Here is a 23,529-nt window from a genome sequence, read left to right as displayed (position 1 = left end):
CGTAAGCGTGCACGTTCCGGCCAATTTGGTCCTTCAGGCACCGCTGCATCGTACGTTGGTAAGTAGCACCTGCATTTTTCAAACCAAAAGGCATAGTAACATAGCAGTAAGTACCAAAGGGGGTAATGAATGAAGTCGCCTTTTGGTCGGATTCCTTCATCCGGATCTGATGATACCCGGAATACGCATCAAGAAAACACGAAGTTCCGCCCCGCCGTCGAATCAATGAGTTGGTCAATGCGCGGCAAGGGGAACGGATCCTTCGGGCAATGTTTGTTCAAGCCAGAGTAATCGATGCACATTCTTAGTATTTCGGTGTTCTTTTTGGGTACAAGGACGGGATTCGCGACCCAATCGGTATGGATAACTTCTATTACAAAACCTGCTTCTAGTAACTTTGCTAGTTCCATTCCTATGGCGCGGCGCTTCTTATCTCCAAAGCGTCGCATAGCTTGCTTCACTGGTTTGGCCCCCGGATTTATGTTGAGGTAGTGCTCGGCGAGTTCCCTAGGTACTCCGGACATGTCAGAAGGTTGCCATGCGAAGATATCCATGTTAGCGCGGAGGAACTCGACGAGCGCGCTTTCCTATTTGGGGTCCATGTTGGCTCCGACTGAAACCTGCTTGGAAGAGTCACCTGGGATGAGGTCGTGCTTCTTGGTTTCTATCGCGGGCTTGAAGGAGGTTTTCTGCTCGGAGATTTGCTTCTTGGTGGTCTGCATCTCAGTCGGATCCACCGCGGCTCTGTAGCCTTTCAGCTCTTCTCCGGATATCACAGACTCTGCGAAGGCGGCTTCGCCTAACTCGCACTCATGAGCTTTTTTGTAGTCTCCGGATACGGTAATCATACCTTTAGGACCCGGAATCTTGAGCTTGTTGTAGATGTAGCACGCTCTTGCGTGGAACTTGTGGTAGGTGGGCCTGCCGAAGATGACGTGGTAGGAGCTCTTGAAGGGCACAACTTCAAACGTGATCTTCTCTTCGCGGAAATTATGAACATCGCCAAAAGCCACGGGAAGTGTGATGCCGCCGAGGAGTTCGCCTTCTTACCCGGAACCACGCCATGAAACTCGGTGGTGCTGTGTTTGAGCTGTTCCTTGGTGAGGTTCATCCGCTCTAGAGTCTCCAGTACATGATGTTCAGGCTAGCTCCGCCATCCATGAGGCACTTGGAGAAGTCATACCCGTCTATGCGGGGACTTACAACCAAGGCGTAGCACTCCTTTGGCACAATTGCGGGATGATCCTTCCGATCAAATGTGCACGGGATTTCCGACCACACGACGTCTTGCGGCACAGCCGGAACTATGGCGTTCGGGATCCGGGTAGGCTGACTTGGAGGCGCGTCTTGTTGGGGTTCCGAGGAAAGTGTGGTAAGCCCCCACGCTCTTTTTGTCGAATGGGTTGGATTTTCCTGCGGATCCTGCCTTGGGATCCGGCGAGTTATCATCCTCATCCATCGCCTCGGAACTATCGTCCTCCTTGTCCTTGTTCTTGCCCTTGCCACCTTTTCCGCGAGGGCGGTGCTTCCGGGCGCGCTTGTATCCGGCCTCCGGGTCGTTCTTTAGATCATTGACCCACTTGCAGTTGCGGTTGGTATGAGTGGACTTCCCTGTAACCGGATCCAGATGGGCCAGACAGGGCATGTCTCTGTACTCTTCATAGGTTTGCGGTGCGCGGGATCCGGCGCGGTGACCTCGGAGGTATCTTCTGCGGACCCCTGCCGGCTCCGCCTCCGCGTCCGCGTCCTCTTCCGCCTCCTGGACCTCCGCGTTGAAACGCCATGGCGACCATCTCGGATCCGCCACTCTTCTGGTCATCAGGGTTCTTGCGCTTATGGCTGCTGCTGCCGCCGTTGTCACGGTTCTTCTTTTGTTGGTGCAGGGGGATTGCTGTGGCTGCGAGATCACCGCCTGCGTCGTCGTCGGCGGCGGGGTGAGCGCTGGCGATGGTGCTCGTGTCATCCAACGTCGGTTGATTTGCATTGACCATGCGGGTTAGCTTGTGTCGCAGCAATCCTGGTGGCTGCAAGCCCCCAATGAAGGCGTGCATTCTTTGTGCGGTTGTCAACGTTCTCGCACTCGTTTACGCATGCCAACCATCGGGTGAGGAAATTCCTTGATGTTTCGCCCTTCTTACGGATGCAAGCACATGTAGGTCGCTTGTTGTGGCAGGTCGCTTGTAGGTGCCCCTGAAGTGTTTCTCAAAAGCGTTCTTCAGGTCGAACCAGCAAAAGATGGAGTTCTTCTCGAGGTCGCTGAGCCAGATCCGGGCTGGACCTACAAGGTACAACTGGAGCATGCGGCAGGCGATGTTAGGGGTTCCTCCGGCGAAGGTTACAGCATTGTAGTAATCCTCAATCCAGGTATCCGGCCTTTCGGTGCCATCATAATGCTTCAGATTTCCGGGTAGCTTGAGGTTCATCCTTGGCTTTGGTTCCTCTCGAATCATCCTGCCAAAGCACTTCGGACCAATGTAGTCGGTTCTGTACTCGTTAAGGCGGTCCCGCGCGTCGCGCGCGAGCCGTGGCGAGGAGACTTGGAGCGAGAGCGAGATCTCCGGCCATTGCCTCCGCCTCCACCTCCGCCGCCACCGCTAGGTGGTGGTGAGGGAGACCTGCGAGGTGGGCGGTCTGACTTCTTGCTTCCGCCATCTGAATCTCCTCGGCCTTCCTGGTGCTGACTCCGGCTCCTGTGGCTGCCTTCGCCTTGGCGCTGGCTGCCCTGGTCGTTCCGGCGAGGCTCCGGGTCACGGCTCCGACGAGGCTCTGGGTCCCGGCTCCTGCGAGGTTCTGGATCGCGGCTCCGACGAGGTTCTGGATCGCGGTTCCGGCGAGGCTCTGGACCGCGATCTTCATTCCGACTCCTCCTGGGCTCGGGCTCATGAACATTGTTCTGATTCCGGCGAGGTTCCGGCGAGCGCTCCCTGTTTCTGTTTCTTGGCAGCACGTTGTCGCGGATAACAAGCGCACCATGCCCTACGGGCCTGGTGTTTCCGGCTGGACTACGGCGGCGAGGGGGTCGCGGGTAACCGTTGGGTGGAGGTGAGGGGTTGCGGTATTTGTCTCTTCCGGAGTACATCGCGTCCTTTCCCTTCCTTGGATCCGACGGAGGCGTCTGTGACGGAACGGGGATCGGATTTGGGTGCTCCCTGGCCCTTCTTCTGCGCTCCGACGATCCGGTGTGCGATTCATCGTCCTTCTGCGCGGTAGATACACAGTTATCCGGATTGGATTCCAACCTGCGCGAAGTATCTGCCTTGTTCTGCTGCTGCATTGCTGAAGCGACAAGTGTGCGGAGATAGTTGATGTCAACTTCTTCGTCCTTCTTCTTCAGCAATTCCGCAGCTTTCTGCATGTTGTCCTTTGGAGTTTCCAGCGGCTGGTGATCTGCGGGCGTGTTGAAGGGTATTCTGCGAGGCGGAATTGCTTCTCTAACAATTCGATCGGCCTCCGCCTGCGCATAGGTCATCTTTACCTCCCACTCAGCCCTCATGCTCTTGACCTGCTCGAGTGTGGCAGCAATCTCGCGGTCCTGTCTCTCGAAGTTTTCCGTCCAGGCTGCATGATCTGCCCTTCCTATCCTTAACGCAGCTTCGGTATCGGCGAGCCTCTTGGCTGTGGCCAGCATTTCCTTTCTGGCGGTCTCTAGGGCCTCCAGATCTGCGGCGTCGCCCGGGGTTATAGGTGTGTTAAGAACTGCTCGCGCGGCCACCTCCTCTGCTGACAAGATTTCCTCCGAGGGAGAATCCCTTTGGGGTCGCACTCGAGACATTGGAGATCCTTGATGGGATGGTTGGGGGTCAGATTGGCTGACTTGGTCTCCGGATCTAGTTTGTCCCAGCGCTGCTACCGTTGCGAGAACCTGCTTGGGCTGGGCGGAGTCGACTTCAGGCTGATCGCCGTATCCGTACTCCCTTATCTTGCGAACGAAGTCATCAGATTCCGTGGACGGGGTGTCGCCGGAAATTGGGCTCAGATTGCCCAAAATCGACTCTTCAACCGGAGCTTCGCTTTCTCCGACAAGCTGAGCCTGATCCGGATCTGCGCCGCTTTCCGGTGCCTCTACCTGCTCAGGACCAACTCCGTCTTCTTGAGGGGCGGTTCCGGCGGTATGGGCCAAGAAGTGTACGAAGTGGCACCTCTGCTTTTCTAACACCTGGGAAACCCAGGCGGATCTGCATTGGTCTTCCACCTTTGTTTCCTGCTCGGGGGCGGATTGGGTGGGCTTTGAAATTTCCAGATCCGAGGCGGAATCTTCCTTGGGAAGCTCCTGCATCTCAGATCGGATCTTCGCGACAGCGTCCAGCTCTGCGGCGGTCGCGTCTGCGTTACTTACCAGTGGGTTTCCGTCGGAATCGACGGTTTCCCCGATGAAGATGTGAATGCCGCCAATTGGGACGATGGAGAGCTTGACGGGGTTTGTCCTAGCCGGAATCCAGCACTCATCCGGAGGGACGATCGGCAGATTTCCGGCGTAAAGGACGCGCCCCACAGCGATGGTGTCGTCGTAGCTTCCCATGGCGGAACCCTCCCGGTTCCGGCCTCCAGACGCCACAGGCCCCACGGTGGGCGCCAACTGTCGTTGCCTAATCGACGGTACCCCGGAGGAGGGATCCTCACGAGGGGGAGAAGAAGTAGGGGCCATAGGGCGGAGTGCACACGGGACGGTGGTACGCGAGTTACCCAGCTTCGGAACACCTGCACGATGACAGGGCCTACTGCTGCTTGTCTGGAATTATCTGGGCGCTTTCGCGTTGTTACAATGAGTTGTGGTTGTGCCTCTAGGGCTCCCGGGATCCGGCTTATAAAGGCGCACGGATCTAGGGTTTACATGGAGAGTCCTAGCCGGATTACAGATAGCCTAGCTACGGTACAATATCTTGCCGTGCACGTCACGGATCCGCCTTCCATACACGTCGTACTGGATCCGGGTTCCTCATGGGCCTCCCTGGATCCGGGTCACTCCTAGGTCGGTACGGATCCGGCCTGCTGATCCTGGGCTGGACTTCTTCCTTCATGATCAACAGCAACTGGGCCGCCCGATGGGCCACATGCCTCATCACCATCTGTGGGCCACCCGGGCTTGCCGGATCTAGGCACTGTCGATGGTACACCCATGAAGTATACCCACAACAGACGACACCCCCCCCCCCCCCCCCCCCCCCCCCCCGCCGGCCAGCGAGGACGAATGGGATGACGACGAGGAGGAGGACGAAGAGGCCGAGGAGCAGGCCGAGGAAGAGGACGAGGAGGAGGAGGAGGAAGAGGCTGAGGACGCTGACGACGAGGAGGACTCAACTTCCTCCGACGAGGAGGTGACGAGCCGGAAGCGTCGCCGCCAGGACGATGAGGCGAGGCCATTTAGGAAGAAGAAGTAGTTTAAGTTTGTTTTAAAGTTTTTATATGTAATTTTTATGTTTATTCGAATTATATATAATTTATCTATGTTGCACCACTTGAGAGTTCAAAGCTTTCGTTCGACGAGGATATTGCCGTAGATCGGGAAGACGAGGGTGTTGCCGTAGATCGGGAAGACGAGGGTATTGCCGTAGAAACCCAGGTCATTGTCGCCGACAGAGCGGGTCCGTCCCCGCTTTTCTCTCATCCGGAGTCCCCGAGCGCTCCCCGGGGGGCCGGGATGGTCTGAGCTCTCTGGACGGATGAAAGGCCTAATCCGGATGAAAACGAGGGTCCGGGGATGCGACTGGACCTTTTTCGTCCATCCGGATAAAAAAAAGACGTCCTAGGGTCTCGTCGGAAAGACGGGTGGAGATGCTCTTAGCTTTAGGTGGATTGCCGATCCGGATGCTAAATGTTTACTTTTGAGCCTGAGGGTGCACACGTACGGAATTGCAAATTGGTTGTGCATAGTAACAGTATAGTTCCCAATGGTTCTTTCTAGAGTTTCGTTTATTGAATTAACTGTCTGTTGGTAAGGTAAACCAGGAGATATTTTTCCAAAGTGTCGATAAGCTTCACTTGAAAAAAAGGAGAATTTTTTCCGAAAATAGGATGTAGAACCTGGGTACCAGCGCACCTCGTTTCAAACCATTTTGAAAAATGCAATTCAAATGTTCCATAAAAATTTGAAATAATTTGCACGTGTATATGTCACTTCGATACTTATCCGTTCAAATTTTCAAAAAAAAAAAAAACTATTGTGACCTACACAAAAAAGGCGAAAACTGAACTATGTTATGCTGTGAATAGTGTACGTGTACTATGCTCCGATCTACTTGTAAGCTATAGGTCCGAGTCTTCAACTGAACACTAGCGGCTCAACCTGAAATTTCAAGCACCGAAACGCCACTCCGAGAAGTAGCACCAAGTCATACTAGCACCTCCGAACAACTTGAATTGCGAACACCACCAGCAACCAGGACACCGACTAACTATGCCATTGAGAGTGAGATTCTAGGTTCGAAGGAGGAGGATCATGACAACATCTTTAAGAAGGGAAACGGCGGTCGTGAGCGTTGTTGTTGCAAGCACAGTACAAGATCGTGCAAGGCTTTCGCAGATGCTCCAACACCTACCCGAAGCACCTCCTATGGCATATTCCTAGAAACCAAGATGGGCACCAACTAGTTAAAACACCGGTGCCTCCTCGTGGCAAGGCACCACCCCGACAACCTCCCTAAGCTCAAGAGCAGCCGCACAAACCGGGAAGGACACCGTTTGGAAGAAGCCGAGCCATCTTGACGCAAGACAACACCAATCCAGAGTCCAAGGAGAAACACGAAAATCACGCAAGTCAGTAGGCAGCAGAAAGTACGTACACGTAGCAGCCAATCAGCAGCAGCATGGGTATCGTGGCCAACAGTGACCGAAGACTTGCGGTGCTTTCGCGTATGCAAACATTCTACATACCGATGTCCTTGCCATCCAAAGCAGCCAAGAGTGAGGCAAACTGATCTTGCCGCCAACACCCCACAAAGCGCAGCACCCCCACAAAACGTTGACGGTGAGATCTCCCACTACTGTACGGTCCATATTTAGGGGCACTTCAAAATGCCCCAATAGGTAGCCAAAGTGCCCCTAATTAGGGGCACTATGAAAAGTGCCCCGGGTGCTTGTGTCCCTAAATGTATTTGTGGCACTTTGAATGAAATGCTCTAAATACATTTAGGGGCAGTTTGGAAAGTGCCTCTAAATGTTTTTAGGGGCAGTTTGGAAAGTGCCTCTAAATGTTTTTAGGGGCAGTTTGAAAAATGCCTCTAAAGGTTTTAGGGGCAGTTTGAAAAGTGCCTCTAAAGGTTTTTAGGGGCAGTTTGGAAAGTGCCTCTAAAGGTTTTTAGGGGCAGTTTGAAAAGTGCCTCTAAATGGTTTTAGAGGCAGTTTAAAAAGTGCCTCTAAAAGTTTTTAGAGGCACTTTTAGATATGCCTCTAAATGTTTTTAGGGGCAGTTTAAGATGTACCCCTAAACACAATTAGAAGCAACTCTAAGAAATGCCCCAATAGATAATTTCAGGTAACTCTACGAAATGCCTCAAAACCCTGTTTAGAGGCACTTTGAAAAGTTCCAGAAAATCTAATTAGAGGCAATATAAACAGTAATACACCTAGTCCAATAGAGCCAGCACAGTGAACAATAATGCAAAGTAATCACATCATCCAACATAAACAAGAATCTGGAATTCATTCCAGTATGTAGCAATTTAATGTGCAAGAAACAATTTGTCACCTACATTCTTCCTGTTAAAAAAACAAACTTACAATTTCCACTAATGATCACAGTATGTAAAACAATTTGTCACCTACATTCTTCCTGTTAAAAAAACAAACTTACAATTTTCACTAATGATCACAGTATGTAAACTCCGGTGAAATCAATCGAGAACAGACCTAGAGAGCTAAGAGGCAACCAGGACACCCTCGATGGTGAGGGTACTTCTCAATGTACCTCCATCGCTTTACAACTTCTCGATCTTCCACCGGACGTTGAAGACCTTCCACTGCATGTAAGGAAGCAAGACAAAAGATATATATGCCATAGAAGCGAACAGTACATAGGTAACAATTTCGGCATATATACCGTCAAGATGGAAAGTGACTACTCTCACGCAGGATTACCAGAAAACACTGAATATGAAAAAAGATAGGAGAATGAAAGAAGTTCAAATAGGATCAAGCAATGTACTTTCATGAACATGGTCATGCAAATAGGCTATGACTTGCTTGGGACTCAGGGCTGTCATACTGAAGAAGACCTGACTCAAGTAATTGCATGGTGAAGCTTTTGTTCGTTGCACTCTCAGATGAAGACGAAGACAGGAAAGTGTGGTCCTAGTTTCTAGTCACTGCATAATATGCGTTTGATTGCCTCTGTTGCTTACACAAACGGAGAGGACTGTGGCTGGTACCAAACTCAGTAAAAGGAACACTACAAATTTATTATGCGTATTCTTTTTTTGAGTACCTAAGAATGCATCTTATCAAAAAAAATATAACAATGGAAGCATCTAATTCAGTACAAGAAAAAATGGATTTATGATGGGTAACTCGAGACTACAGCATACCAATTCGATAATTTTGCAAGCTGGATATCCTGCTACAGATTGCTAAGCCGAAGTGTCGTATATGCATACTTCATAGAGTTAATTAGTCAAAGTCACAAACTGATGTTAGTTAATGCATGGTTCAATGGTGAAAATATATTCCTGAAACAAAGCAGTATCATCAAATTATAGGATTCAAGCTTGCATGATTAAATTTTCAAGTTTGTGTAGTTTCCGCCTGCCACCACCACAATCGGCAACAAATACATCCCGAAATAGCGCGTTTAGGTGACGGTTAGGTGACAACTTATTTAAATAGCTAGCTATTGCCGCTGTGTGATGACACTATAACTGAAACCGTGTGTGTTCATATGCCCACAAAAGAAGATATTATCTCCAGAATATATCTGACCCAATGAGAAAAGATGATGCATTTAAAATCATTCATGTGTTTTACAGTAAATCTTTGAGAAACATAGAGGATGGCACAAATTATTATTTTGCGTCACCTTTTTTATTTAACTCAAAAATTAACTGATTCCCCAACAGCAAAGACAATATAGAGAAAAACACATATATTTTAGATAGTAAATGTAAGAACCATGAGCACTGTTCCGGATTGTTACTTCAAGAACTAAAGGTTGATAGTTTTGCTCACATTTAGCCGTATTTGAAGACAACAAATCTGCTCATGTCCAGATGTCCAGCTAGTGGTGGCGATATCTAGCGGATCATGACAACAGCGAAATCCACGTCAGGTAGACCGCACATGTATGTAGTATCATATGCAATTCCTTCCAACTCCCAATACAACGCTGCAAAATGGAACAATTGCCTTATTAGCAATCCAAAATCCACGATCATGGTCCAGAAATAATAAAACTAACAAAGTCAACCTTATAGGTATATACTATAATATCATGAGAACTTGAGAAGGGCAACTCGGACATATATCACATCAGCATCAAATTTATTTGAAGCTAACATAATTTAATGGCAGCGTTACATGTGCCAGGATATATGGGAACATTTACATGAGTAATTTGATTTTATAGCAATAAAATAGTAGATATGATGCTAGTGACCTTACTATGGCTCAAGGTTGTTGTCTGGATGCGGTGAGATGCCTTGACATTGCCACCGCAATACACATGGCCGCAACACCAAACGCTTCCAGCACGACGCCCTCACGTACCTTCTCCAGCAGCAAGTGCACAGTGAGTACAAAAGTAAAACACCCATTGATACATGTTGCAAGCTAATTGACATAGCCAACACGAAATATAAATATATAAAGAGAATATACTGCATGGTAGAAATCTAGTATATATACAAGCTAATGGGCTATGATTGGGCTAGATACGATTGAATTTACACATAAAAAATGTAGAAACCTATATAATGTCCTTGGCTGATTTCATAAGTGGTATTATTTACACAATAGTTCAAGCCTAACCTTGTAAAGATTATGAAAACAGTAGACCGCCCGTTACAGTAGTAGACTCTCTGTATCAAGGGGCAGATTCATGCCCCAAATTGTAAGCACAAATACATCTCTTATGTGGCATAGAAAAATCTTGATGTTCAACACTAACAATTATACGTCCAAGGGACTTTTATTTTACTGAAGCGAACATGGCAAACAAGAAAGAGAGTCGACCCATGATAATTCAGTACATAGATGACAAGTATTAATAAAACTGCATCCACAGAAATTGGAATGCCTTATTGCGTATAAACTCTTTCTAATAACTGCATTTAACAAAGTCTGGGAAGCAATGTATGCATGAATCTAGGAACCAAATATTCAGTTTCTTCACATGGGGTTATTTTCTAAGATTAGCAAAATCACATACCGACAAATTCCCATTTGCGGCAAGTAGCGGTTGAGTCCAGGAATTTTGGATAGATCCGCAGACAATTCCACCTAGCTATTCACACACAGAATTACAACTCTCTCAGTTTCATCACCAATCTAAGTCCATCAAAATTTAAAAGGGAACGCGGTAGCATGTCCATGGCTGGACATAATAAAAGAAACAGAAAAAACATAGTAAAACTCAGGGTATGATACGTATATATAATTATCATAAGCAGAAAAACTTTTTCTTCAATACAAATGTATACGAGGGAAACAATACCTTATTGTGCTATTTATCAAAACTCCAGTTAAGCTCCAGTATGCTATTTACTTGACCTTCTTCCCTATGCATATTTTCTGCATTTTTATGTGCACACAAGTGAGAGATATCTGACAGTAGTATTAATAACTTTCCGACATGAGAAGCATTAATACTTTCCGACAAACAACATAAGAACTCAATCAAGGAAAATTAGCCATAAGGCTACATGAAAAACGTTTAAACAACACATAGCAATCAGTACATGTATGCACCTACTGAAAATAACATAATACTTCTTAGAGGGGCAGCAACTTCATGACATACCATAGCACCTGAATTTTGCTGCCATGCAGCTGTATTTCCACGAACATATAATAAAAAAATGTTCAGGAACATGAACCGCGAAATAATAATGAAATGAATGTAACAGAACAGATAGAACCAACATGCCAAAAAATGTGTCATTGGCCATTGAAGTAATTGATTTGCTCAATCGATGCAAAACTGTGAAAGTAATACAATAATATTTGGTTCCATGAACTCAGATAAAGAGCTATGCTGACCTTCTCAGAGCTACATGGATTCCAAAGTAGGGTATCTGATATTCATGTGTCACTTAAGGGAGAGATATCTGACAGTAGTATTAGAGTTCAGAATTCTTCTATTAATCAAAATACTCACAAATCTGTAACAGAAACAAGTAAAAATATTTATGGCATCATGCCACTGAATCACAAAGGATCCCATTTATAATTAACTTCAAAATTAAAAGTTCAGGTAAGGCAAGATGAAACTGCTACTAAATAAGCCAATGTTCTCAAATAAGCTCAGTTAATCAATGAAATATAAAAGCATAAGTTTCAGTGCAGATGAATACTCTAAAATTGGTAACCTAATTGTACTATTTGTACTGCAATGGAAGGAGCACACCAGCAAGGTAAAGCGACATTTTAGCCTCTCGTGTGTAGGGCTGAAAGATTATTTCTTGAGATCTCAATATAACCAACTACTACCATATTAAAGAAATCCGAGATTTTCACTCCACACAAAATCTAAAAGCCTGAGCCCATGTATGTACAGTCCCTTCAGCTATGCATCCTAAATCATATGAGGTTTTAGTAATATCCATGGTATCAATAAACCAATGTCACAAGTTTGAATGCTATCCTTTTAGGCTTTCTGTTTTTCAATTGACATGGTCATATACTCATATATTATAGCCTAAGTTTATAGTTACAATTAGAAACTGTCTGTTGTTTTTGACCATGTCTGCTTACAGAAATAGCGCTAGCTAGAGCTGCTTTCGCGCCAATGCAAATGACACAACTATTTGGTGCTATAGGGGTCATATCCAATAGTGGTACAGGGTGGTGTCATAGCGTGACTTTCAAGGTCTAGAAAAGCAATAGCTAGCTATTTAAACCTTGCATCCGATATATTATTACTTATTAGTAGTTTTAATAAAAAAAGGGTCCATTGCCAAATATTTAGAAAAAAGAAATATTACTCTACTACGAAGTCCAATAAGGAACATAAATATATCAAAACGTAATCATTAATCTTAGTATGCAGAAAATCTTCATGAGGTGGTTGAGAAGGAGAGCCCGCGCTGATGATGTGGCAGAAGTTCCAAAACATGGCCCAGTTCATCGTCCCTTAAGTTCACCACGGCCAACTCTGAGGTTCCATGTATGGACAGTTAAAAAAATAAGAAGGTAGTACTACATGCACTGAAGTTATATATTGCAACATCATGTATGCTGTAGGAACCTTAACGCCTAAAGAAGCTTTCAAGGTATGTATACATATTTACATGTATCTTAACACTATTAGAATTTCAAAGTATTTTTTTGAAAAAAATCCTTTCTGGGATGATTTTTTGAAGAAACCTCAAGCCTAAAAAACAGGTAATATTAAGAATCCTAGTCTAGCCTGTCATGACAACAAAATTGCTTCTCTCACTAATTAATACTACCTCGATTAACTGATCCATTAGTAGTGTATATGTCCTAGGACTCTGGTTACTGGACTCCTCCAAGTTCCTGGTGTGTTCAGTACTTAAATCTACCAGATTAATTAATCAAAAACAGAAATGGCTCATCAAACACTAGATAGGATTCTTCATATTCAGTTGTGGGTTCAACATGGCAAGTTCTTTTAGACACTGATTATCTTGTTTGTTTCTCTCGACACTCTACAAGCAGACCCTTATCTTTGCACCGTGATGCATTTCTGCAGCGCACTACCGCAATAAGAAAATGTTATGCAGTCCTGTATTAAGATGGCAGTGACCTCAACATAGGCATTATTTACTTAATTATGTTTAACTTCTCATAGACTTACATACAATTACTGGTGACCAATAGATCCACATATTTATATTAACTCGCAGTGATGTTTACACAAGAATACAAGATAGAATTATGCAGTGAATACCCAATGTTATTTGTATAGCATAAATGGGCTTCTTCCTCTTTGCTATGTTCATCAATGGACCACGCAATGAGCCTGAACAGTATGCAATTAACTAAATGAGAATCCAATCTGAGCTCCAGTGATAAATATGCAAGTTCCAGTTTACAGAATAAAGAGGCCTGAGGTAATAAAATGAAAATAGAGAGCATGTAAAACCTTGAACCATGTTGTACCAGCATAAACAACTCATCAATCTTTGACGAGATAGAAATATATCTTTCACTTGTAATGCCATCTTGTAATTTAACAACAAGCCTTTCAAAGAATCTCCAAACAGAAATAATTGCAGTGACCACTTGTAGCAGAAGTATAGGTGAGAAAATAGCTCGAACTGGGATAAATCGTGCATTAGAAGGAGTACCCTGCATAGAATATAGAGATAAAATGTACTTAGTCTAGTCACTGTGGTAGAGGAATAGCTCAACAAACATAAATAAGTTGGTAATCATATTGGCCTTCACAGACACTAGGTGACTAGCGGCTTTCACCTCGAACATTCAAAGCACAAAACTGGGATTTACATCTCACATGTGGCAGGCACAATCTATGTGCAGAACATAATACATAGATGTTGGTATGTCAGCTCGGAAATTAGACATTTGTATGTGGTATCACACTGACGATAAGTTAAAGCAAAGAAAGATGGTAAAACAGTGCCTACCAGTAAATTTTGAAGGAAACAAAGCATTTAGAAAAATGGAACTGAGCATACCTCTAAGCGCATACATAGAAGAACTTGAAAAATCAGGATAGGAATTATCAGTACAGGGCCACCAATATCCTGCAGACCACATGGTTTTCCACATCAGAATTCCTTTTGGAGAATAATGGAGCACTGATATTCGAGTTGCACACTCTGTTCATATGAGATAATTTATTTCTATACCAAGCACTGGCTCTATACCGACCATGGGATTGGACCACCTTGCGCAGACAAGAAAAGCAAAGCACTGGGATATTCTGCCAAAAAAATGTCATCAAGCAATTAGCAAGAACTCTTCCATGAAATCAGAGCATGATTTAAAATGAGGAAATGTATTTGTTACCCAAAGTTAATGAATAAATCCCACCACCCCAGAGTAACTGCATCACCTGTGGCGTATAATATAACTTGGTCAATTCAAAACCAAAAAAGTTACTATGGTATTCTGGTACATGGACAACTGCTTCAAATTCTTAGCCAAGGTTGACTATGAATGCTACTACATGTAAACAAGTTATCCTCACAGATTTAGGTGCTAATCTAGCAACAAAATACATAAGCTAGATATTTCGATGTAATATAGTAAACAAGGGGAAAATATATAATTTCCAACAGCACAACTACAACATGCTCAATAGTATTTGTATAGCTTACCGCATATTTAAGAAGCATGAGTGAAGTAGCCGCTAGTAGAAATACCATGGAAATGGCTATCCAGAAGTGCTAATGAAATATGAAGTTGTTAGTATGATCAAGGTTAAGTCTACATAAAATTCATCTAGTAATCAACATTGAAGGATTTAAAGAAATGTCAAGAGTTTTGGACATCGCTTGCTGATATCTAGTATCTTAAAATACAGTACGGTATGTGTATATAAGTATGTTTACATCTAGATGTAGTCATGTGCTCAATCATGCAGCACATAACTACACATAAACCGCAAACTGATTGGCCTTCTTTATCCTTTTACAGTATGCAGATTCTCACAAATGAAAGAAAAGAGAGGATTGTTACATATGATAAAAGGGTGGAATTTAAGGTTCCATTTTAATATAAAATCAGTCAAAGAATCAATAACAGGTAAGAAGTGCAGTTGATTAGAGGGAAATTCATGTCCAAGTGCCTCCAAGAAAAGCCATGTGAGACACCTTTGCCACAAAATATATATTTACTTAGTATAGGTGAGAAAATAGCTCGAACTGGGATAAATCGTGCATTAGAAGGAGTACCCTGCATAGAATATAGAGATAAAATGTACTTAGTCTAGTCACTGTGGTAGAGGAATAGCTCAACAAACATAAATAAGTTGGTAATCATATTGGCCTTCACAGACACTAGGTGACTAGCGGCTTTCACCTCGAACATTCAAAGCACAAAACTGGGATTTACATCTCACATGTGGCAGGCACAATCTATGTGCAGAACATAATACATAGATGTTGGTATGTCAGACACATGGCTTGTTCAGGCGAACAACACCATAGTCCTAAACCTAAAACTAACTACAGCTCGTTGGGCGAACCATCACAGTGCACAAGGGAGATTGAAGGGAGAAGAAATAGCTTACAGTGGTAGTTGTAATCGTGGATGAAGCCATCGAGGTCGCTGAAGAAGACGGGAGGGTATCCGTAGCCTATCACCGTACCACGATGGGGAGAGGTCCCGGCCACCCAGGCGACAGGAACAGGTTGTAGTCGTCGACGTCGGGTAGCAGGGGACTAGGGAGGCAGGGAAGCTCGTGGTCGAGGAAGGGGAGTAGTGGAGGCGCGGGCGTGGGCACCGTGTTGCGAGCCCAAGCCCCACGGCTAGGATTTCGCGGGCACGCGCGCTTGAGTGATGTAGGGTGGCGCTGAGGCATGGATCCAGCGAAGGGGTCCATGGCGGCGTCGCGCCGGGGCGCCGGTATCGGCGGGAGGCAGCCGGAGGCGGCCTGGCCGCGATCTGCGCATCGGATGCAAGGGAGAAGCTAGGGTTTGGCGACGAGGTCGCGGCCGCGCGGCGTCCTCGCGAGGCGGTGGTCTGGGTCGTGGGTGGGAAGAGGAGTCGCGGGGGAGAAGATGGACGACGCCGGTTCCAGGTCACCGGTGCTAGAGGAGACGGATCGCGGCGGCGCTAGGATCGCCGGTGCTTAGGACCTCCTCCATGGTCACCGGTGCTCGGGTGAGTTCGCTCGACCTGGGGAAATTGTGGGAGCAGAAAAGTCAACGCAGCCATCCTTATTTTCCCGGCCCACCAATTTTCGGGAGAATTGCTTTTGACCCCCAAAGTTGGCACGCGTTTGATAATAAACCCAGATTTGGGCTCGCCTTGTTCTCAGCCCCCCACCACGCCTAAATTCTCGATGATTGCCCCTATTCCCCTAATTAGCTGCTGAATTAACGTTTAATAAAAGAAAACTGTTCTATTTGACTAATATGCCCCCTGCAAGGCACGTACACGGGACAGGGGAGGGCACGCAGCGATTCATTCCAATCGTCCCCCGCTCGCCCATTCTGTACTCCGCCCGAGCCGCTAGGGGAGCTCCAGCCGCTGTCTGCCGCCCTGCTGCCCCGCCGCCCCGCCGCCCCACCGCGTTCCCCCGCACAGATCCGCCGCCCTCCATTGCTGCTCACAGGTAAGGCAAGGTTCCCCTTCCTTTTTCCATGGCTATGGCTTGCTTTCTCTCGCACGGTTCGCTAAATCGTAGAAACCCTAAATATTGTGGTAGATTGGCATGGAGATTTGAGTGGGAGGAGCCGGATTTGACAAAAGGTGTGATGGCTGTGCACTAAAGGGTATATATGTCTACTCATATTTCTGTTTGATGGTTATATGCTGATGCATTTGTTAATCATGCCAAAGGGGGGTATGAGCAACATCAACACCAGCTGGGGGGGCTGAGAACCAGAGTGACAAATAATGGGGTATATGATCCAAGTGAGCCCAGCCAGGGGGGGTTATAATCAAATCTCCCCCAATTTTCCGCGCGAGGCCGTTTTCTTCTCAGCCCATCGCACACGGGACGGGAGGCCCACTAAAAAAAGTAAAGCAAAATCTCCTGTGAGTTCGTCGGGAAAGTGTGTCTCGAGGACGGAGGCGACGGCACGGACGCTGACCTAGGGACGCCGACGGACACAAGAGGGCCTTCTCTCCGGTGAGTTCCTCCCTTGCCTCTTCCCCTATCCTCCCCTCCATAGGGTTTCTCCATATTCCTCTAGTCCTCCTTCTCCTCGTTGGTTGCGGGCCGCCACAGACGTAGCACCGGCGGTGACCCGCAACATCACCATCGTCCACCCTCGTCTTTGTCAGTCATGTCAGGCGAGTCGAGCTCCGTGCCATCCCGCCAGTGCGTTGGTTTCCCCAGTCGTCCACCTCCCATCCTCTGGTCTGGTTCTTTGGACTCTAGGTAGAGAAGAGCGAGCGCTTTGTGCCCTCCGTTTCTTGATGTTATGTAGGTCAATTTCTGCAAGGACTAGTCCTAAGCACTCAGAATTAGTTGTCTTGGTAAGTGGAAAAGAGAAAGTAAGCAGCTAGACGATCTCTGGTGTCTACATCCCCATCAGATCTTGCAGATCTGGGTAGATGATCACCTGCAGATTTTGATCAACGATCTATGGTGTCTGCATTTCTAGCTGACCTTGCAGATCACGGTTTGTCTGACATTTCTACTTATTATGCATCACTGTATTGCTTCTTGTTAAGTAGGCGGGTAATAAAACTTGATTAGTACAAAAAAAGGTGAGGACTAGTAGTACATCTGCTTTGCTGAGACCAATAAAAAAGCAGTAGGGCACACATGGTTTAGAGAAACGATATTTTTAGCCTGAAGTGTGGAGAGTTCCAAGCTGTCTACTTTCTTTCTGGTTTCTGATACTAGTTTCCAATAACCTAATACTAGTATCCCTTGTTATTTCTGTCAATTGATACCACTGAGTATTTTGTCATGTTGGTTCCTTCAAATTTAGTCCATCAAGTGTTATTGGTTTGATGCGTTTTCCTCTAAACAAGTGGCATGATATGATATATCTCAACACAGTTTAGTAGTTTACAATAGAAATTTGACAAAGCCTCGCCATGTACTATCTATGTTTCCAACAATAACAATAGTGGCTTCAATACTAACCATCCCGAGCTTCCAATTTAGTCATGTTCATTTTCTCTGTCCCCTACATTCCCTTTGTTGTAGTAGAGCGCACTCCAAATGTTACTGCTATCCGTTTTCCTCGAGAAGTTACAAAGGTTCACTTTGAACATTCACTTGACTATCCACTTATAAAAAATATCTTCATTTGACTTGCATTATCATTGGAAATATTTAACATACTTCAAATTGTATATATCCTTGAACTAATTCAACTATGGCTTCGTAGCAACACACATACTCTTTGCTATTTAGTTATTAATTAGTGTTGTTTTGGGGTTCGTTGGCTCATCTTTTAAACCATGTTGGTTGTTTGTGGTGCATTTTTTATTTGCAGGTTGTCAGGAGTAGGCTCTGTCGTTTGCTCATCTGCTCTACATCGGCGGCGAGCCGCTCCCGTTTGGCCATCACTATACCGGCCATAGCGCCACTCTTCACGTCAAAGCTGACGACCGGTATTATTCACTAGTATTTCAAAATTAATTGCCACAAGTAAGTTCAGTCAATAAGCTCTAGCATGTTGATAAATAGAAACATCCACCGCTACTTCCAAATTAATCGCCACAGGTAAATTTAGTCAATTAACTCTAGCATGTTGATATATAGTTGGAAAATAACCAGCTTTTCTGGGCGCGAAAACTTCCCAGAGACAGCAAGGTTTACTCTGAAAATACAGTACACGCCTGGGCATTCTTGCATGGTTCCTTTTTAGTTGATTTTGAGTGATTGTAGTGTAATGCTTAAGAGAATATTTCATCTTCCTTTCTATCTTGATATTTTCTACGTAGACTGGCCCTTTTCTGAACTATACATTTTTACTGTAATTCATATATCTTTCTGTTTTTGCATCGCTATTGACCTCAAGTTCATTATCATGACCTGGAAGATACATGTATGATAGATATCACCATTTAGGATTTTTCTTAGCGAATGCGCCTCATTAAATTTTTCGTAATGTTGGCTGCATGTGAAGAAATCAGATTATATTTTCTTTTGTTACTCTGTGTTTCCTTTATTAGTCTTAGAAGATTTAAAATGAAGTTGTGATATTATTATTGATGCATAGATTCAACCTGCCATATTTATGGAGAATGCACGAATTGTATAACACAACTTCATATATATATGGTACCACTAATTTGCGCAACACACTAAAGTTACACAGTATATTTTTATACAGAGAATTTCGATGAAATACCTATCTTTGAATTGGTGTTTGATGCTTTTTGAAAATGTCAAAAGGCCACACATTGTTCCTTTGGTGCACAACTCCAGTAGTTAGAACGTCTACATTTCTCTTCTACAACTGGATTTCTTTCATCTAGGCATCCATAGTCACATCTTCTACTTCAAGCTGGGACTTGATAGAAGAAGTTGTCTTGCTTTTTAATGGAAAAAAATTCTTTTGGAATGATGAGATATTTGAGATAAGGGAAACAACTAGGATGACCAAAACTCAGCGATGATTTACATTTCTTTGTGACTTAGACACTGGGCCACCCCCTCTTCAATCGCTCGCTCGATTCCATGCCCTGCACCCTCAAGTACCTCGGCTTCATGTGGTGAACAGGCACCTCTAGATAACCCTCCTACGTGCTTTAGTATGACTTTAATGTGTTGAATTGATGAGTGTAGAATTTTAGTTAGTATAGTTGTTAGCATGTGATATTATTGAGGTTGCATGCTTATGTAGTTCTGGTGCTGGAAGGCGTGTATAGGAGATTTGTAGTGATCATCCTTAAATATTCCATTAATTGTTGTTGTTTGGTTTTGATTGTAAGGTATTGTTTGCCTCAACTAGAGTACTTGGTGTGGTGGTGAATTGATATGAAATGTAGTTAAGTTTCCGCGTTGAAGAATATAGATACTTTACCTGATGTAAAATTCTATTGGCACTGGTATATTGCTCTCTGCTAAAATTATGCCCCTCCACTTCCTACTTCCTAAGCTTGGAAAAGATGTCCTACCAAAACTAATGTAGCTTGATGATTCTGTGCAGTAATTAGATGCAGAGAGTGTGATGACACAAGCTCATTCCTTGATTAGGTATTAATGATATGTTCAAATGCTTCATTATTAATCTTAATCAGATTTCTAATAATAGGTGCTTCTGCACATGCATCCATTTTTGTACTCCCTCCGATCCCTTTTAGTTGACTTGGATTTAGTACAAACTTTGTACTAAATCTGAGTCAATTAAAATGGATCGGAGGGAGTAGTATTTTAATTAAGTGTTCTTTCTCATCTAAAATATCACCGGCTTTCTATTGTGTAATACTTGCTTCCTCCTTACACTTATAAAATTTCTATATGATAATAGTTTTCAACATATCCTACGTTGGAGATATTTTCAAATCTTCGAAGTTGACTCCATGCAAATGTGCTTAGTTAGGCAATTATTCGTGCATTATATTTCAGTCGTGGCAATTTTAAATAATGGATGTGTTGCTACCTTAAGTATTTTTTAGTTTGGTTGGTTGGGTCAATCTGACCCATTCGATAATATTTGCAAAAAATAAAAACCATTCTATAGATATTTTGTCATTAATCATGTGGTTTCATAATACTTGCTTGCGCCCTACACTTCTACACATTTTATCTGATAATAGTATCTTTATTAATGAGTATTTTCATAATATATTCCTGGTTTTATGGTGTTTGAAGGTGGCACTCATATGGCAGTGCTGCCTCTCCCCTCGAAATGATCACGGGAGCGAAGGTGGGGCGAACTCCTCCAGTTGCCATTGTCATAGTGGGCTCAGAGCTTGGATATGAATGTTGTTTTTTCTGTCCATGTGTCTTATCTCACTTCGTCAGCCTCATGGGACTACTCGGGGTAAGAAAGTAAAACACATTCATTTGATTTATGTCTATTGCCTTCATGTTGTTATTCTATTCTCTTTCAGGTAATGTAAATTTGATTCTTTTTATTTCGTTTCAACATACATGCTCCCAAGAATATTCTTAGTTGTTGTACAATAACACAACATGTCCAAATATTTTTACAATTGTGGCACCACACTGTGCCATAAAACTATTCAATGTTTTTCTTTCTTTCTAATTTTAGGCTGCAATTTGTTTAGTTTGCACAACATGGTCATGCCACAATGCTGACATTAGTACTTTCGTGAAGTTTTTCTTTTGCCGTGAAAGGAAGGAGCTTTGTGGTGCAATATACAGGGGATAAAAAGTTATGTATAAGGTGACGGAATTCAAATGGTCGAAGGACCAACCAACAGAGCTGAAGCAAGGCGTCAAGGCGACGGTACCAAAGCCACAACCTGTGAGAAAGTGAGATATCAAAGGCAATTGTGCTACCTGTGAGCGAGGCCACGACGAAAGATGCCCCTCTTATTGGTTATGATTCAATACTCCTTTATATTTTAGAACCTCATGTTTGGTTGTACCTGGCTATAGGTTACATGTGCCCTAATAAGGAAACATATGGGCCATGGCGAAAGCCCGGGCGACAACAGCTTGGAAGATGCCCCTTTTTTAGTTACAGATTCAGTACTCTATTTTACGACCTCCTGTTTGGTTATGTTTTAGTGTACCTAGCTATAGGTTACATGATGTAATAAAGAAACACATGGTCAAAATCTGGATACAATATGGATGATTCCTTAGCAAAATTCAAAAGATCATACCAAATAGACTATGTTCCAATTGGCTTTGATGTCTTTGTTTAGATGATCTATACTCGGATCCATTACACTGTGTTACCTGTGCCATTAAGATGCTTTCGTAGAAACAGAAACAGAAACATATAAAACGTACGCATAGGAATGCAACGTGCTAGCCCACGCATGCAACAACGGGAGGCAGCCGGCGCAGCGAAGCGCGCATGTCCGTCTAGTATGCTGCAGGAATTTCTTGAGGGTGCTGAGCCAACTGTCTTCATGTACCCAAGGTGCAAAGTCTCTTTTATTACTTTGATTAATATCCTCAACTGAAGTGGAGGGCCTTTTTCAGTTCCGAGATGATTCTACTAACACTATCTTACCTGCCAGTTTACTTCTGCGTGAAACATGGTATGCATTTTTCAGTATTGTCAATGTTCAGTATATAAAATAGAATCTATGTATATATGTTCGTTATGGTTAGTTTTCTACTCTTCTGATGATGCTGATAATTGATAAACAAAGCATGTGGCAGTTGTTCTTGTCTGATGTGTATCATGTACTACTTACCCATTCTACGATTTGTCATTTGTTGTGTGGAGTCAGTCAGGTTGTACATAAGCCACTGAGAAATTCATTGAACTAACATTGGTTGCTCTATTTGGATTTCAGTTCATTAGATCATTTAAAAAAGCAATTTACATTCCTTGAAGAGCATTTGAGAAGGGATCAACAGCTGCGCTGCTTGATAGGCAACATACTTCGTTACCAAGGCACGATATTGTCCATGCTTTTCTAATATGGTATGGTTGGACCTTATTGAATTGCAGAGCTAAATGTTTGATTACCTATCGCCATGTTACCTCCACAACTCTGTTGCGTCATATTTAGAGCGTGCACCTAGGACATGGATGTCTATTTTCCATAATAGAAGTGTTCTCGTGCACCTAGGACATGGATATCTATTTTCCATAATAGAAGTGTTCTGTTTGTATTTAAAAATTGCTAGCTAAGCCTGTCACGTTAGGTCTTCAAGCATCCATCTGACGTAGTACTGATAAATTATAAATATGTAGTATTGTTCCTATTTAAGTTTCTATGATGCAATCTGCTTGTAGGCTTTATAGGGTCCGACTATGTGATTGGCCAACATGATTGATGCTTAGTTTGATTATTTCGTTAATTGTAACCTGCACATTTTACAACCTAGCCAAACTGAACTCACATGGCGTGCCTTTTCACAGGAAGTAGAGAATGAGATACATTAGACATGTTTGCTGATTTGTTCTGATGTTATGGTCCTTCCAGTCTTACTGACTTGAGCCTGTACCTATATTGTATAGGTCACGACAGAGTGAGGATGTCGTTATTGGAATCAGAACTCGAGAATATCTTGATGTTATGAAAAACAACATGCTCGAGGCCTATGTCGAGCTTCTTATATTACATGAAGTGCTATATCTGTGCTTGTTCTTATGCAATTTGTTTATCCAATGATGTAGCTAATTAATTTGATTTGCTTTTCATTGGTCATCGGCCTCACTTGTCTAGTACTAGTTATTCTAGTTCAATTGTCAGTCGTAGTTTTTACGAAGGATATACGATATAAATGTACAAACAGATATTGAAGAGTGAACAATTTTTTAGCTTATGTGGAATGTATGCAATTTTGGATGCATCGTATATAAATGAATTCTGTTACATTATTGAAGATTGAATAGTTTTTGAGTTTATATTGAATGTATGCAATTTTCTGGAGGCATTGTATATAAAAATAAATTCTGGTTATATAATTGTTTTAATTCGTAAGAACTTAGTAGTGACAGAAAATACAATGTGCTTGTCATTGGTACGAATATTGTAGTGATGGGCAAGACGATTACGCCTGTCATTGATAACATTACCAGTGACCTTTTACCAGTGAATGCCCGTCACTAGTAACCTTTTACCAGTGACTGCATATTAGTGATGGGCAAGCTGGTAAGGCAA

The 23,529-nt window shown here is 43.9% G+C and overlaps 1 protein-coding gene and 1 long non-coding RNA gene across 5 annotated transcripts; one reads left to right on the top strand and one right to left on the bottom strand.

The window, feature by feature from the left end:
• Window positions 1-11,184: 11,184 nt before the first annotated feature.
• Window positions 11,185-14,183, bottom strand: LOC127344568 (uncharacterized). The gene is made up of 6 exons (XM_051370864.2): window positions 14,143-14,183; window positions 14,005-14,056; window positions 13,809-13,877; window positions 13,253-13,458; window positions 13,058-13,129; window positions 11,185-11,306 (listed from the first exon to the last, which is right to left on the bottom strand). Exons 2-6 carry the CDS (start codon window positions 14,005-14,007, stop codon window positions 11,234-11,236), a joined length of 423 nt encoding a protein of 140 aa, XP_051226824.1. The 5' UTR covers window positions 14,008-14,056; window positions 14,143-14,183; the 3' UTR covers window positions 11,185-11,233.
• A 2,634-nt stretch (window positions 14,184-16,817) lies between these two features.
• On the top strand, window positions 16,818-23,251 carry LOC127344569 (uncharacterized). Of its 4 annotated transcripts, none has more exons than XR_007878069.2 (5): window positions 16,818-16,933; window positions 18,258-18,375; window positions 19,920-21,951; window positions 22,213-22,343; window positions 22,884-23,251. It is a non-coding gene; the product is annotated as an uncharacterized lncRNA (long non-coding RNA). The 4 variants fall into 4 exon arrangements; XR_007878068.2 differs by having other exon boundaries at window positions 18,258-19,966; window positions 20,585-21,951; XR_011756029.1 differs by having other exon boundaries at window positions 18,258-21,951; window positions 22,213-22,313.
• Window positions 23,252-23,529: the final 278 nt, after the last annotated feature.

This window comes from Lolium perenne, chromosome 3 (assembly GCF_019359855.2).
Source record: "Lolium perenne isolate Kyuss_39 chromosome 3, Kyuss_2.0, whole genome shotgun sequence".
Lineage (NCBI taxonomy): Eukaryota > Viridiplantae > Streptophyta > Magnoliopsida > Poales > Poaceae > Lolium > Lolium perenne.
The sequence above is the reverse complement of the archived record's forward strand: the minus strand, read 5'-3'. Positions and strand labels throughout refer to the sequence as shown.

Bases quoted from the DNA above. Each gene is read 5' to 3' on its own strand.
- LOC127344568 (XM_051370864.2), bottom strand. The intron at 13,459-13,808 runs GTATGCTCAGTT...TATTCTATGCAG, and splicing joins TTCTATGTATGCGCTTAGAG to GGTACTCCTTCTAATGCACG. The intron at 11,307-13,057 runs GTATTCACTGCA...TTTCTGTTACAG, and splicing joins TGCTATACAAATAACATTGG to ATTTGTGAGTATTTTGATTA.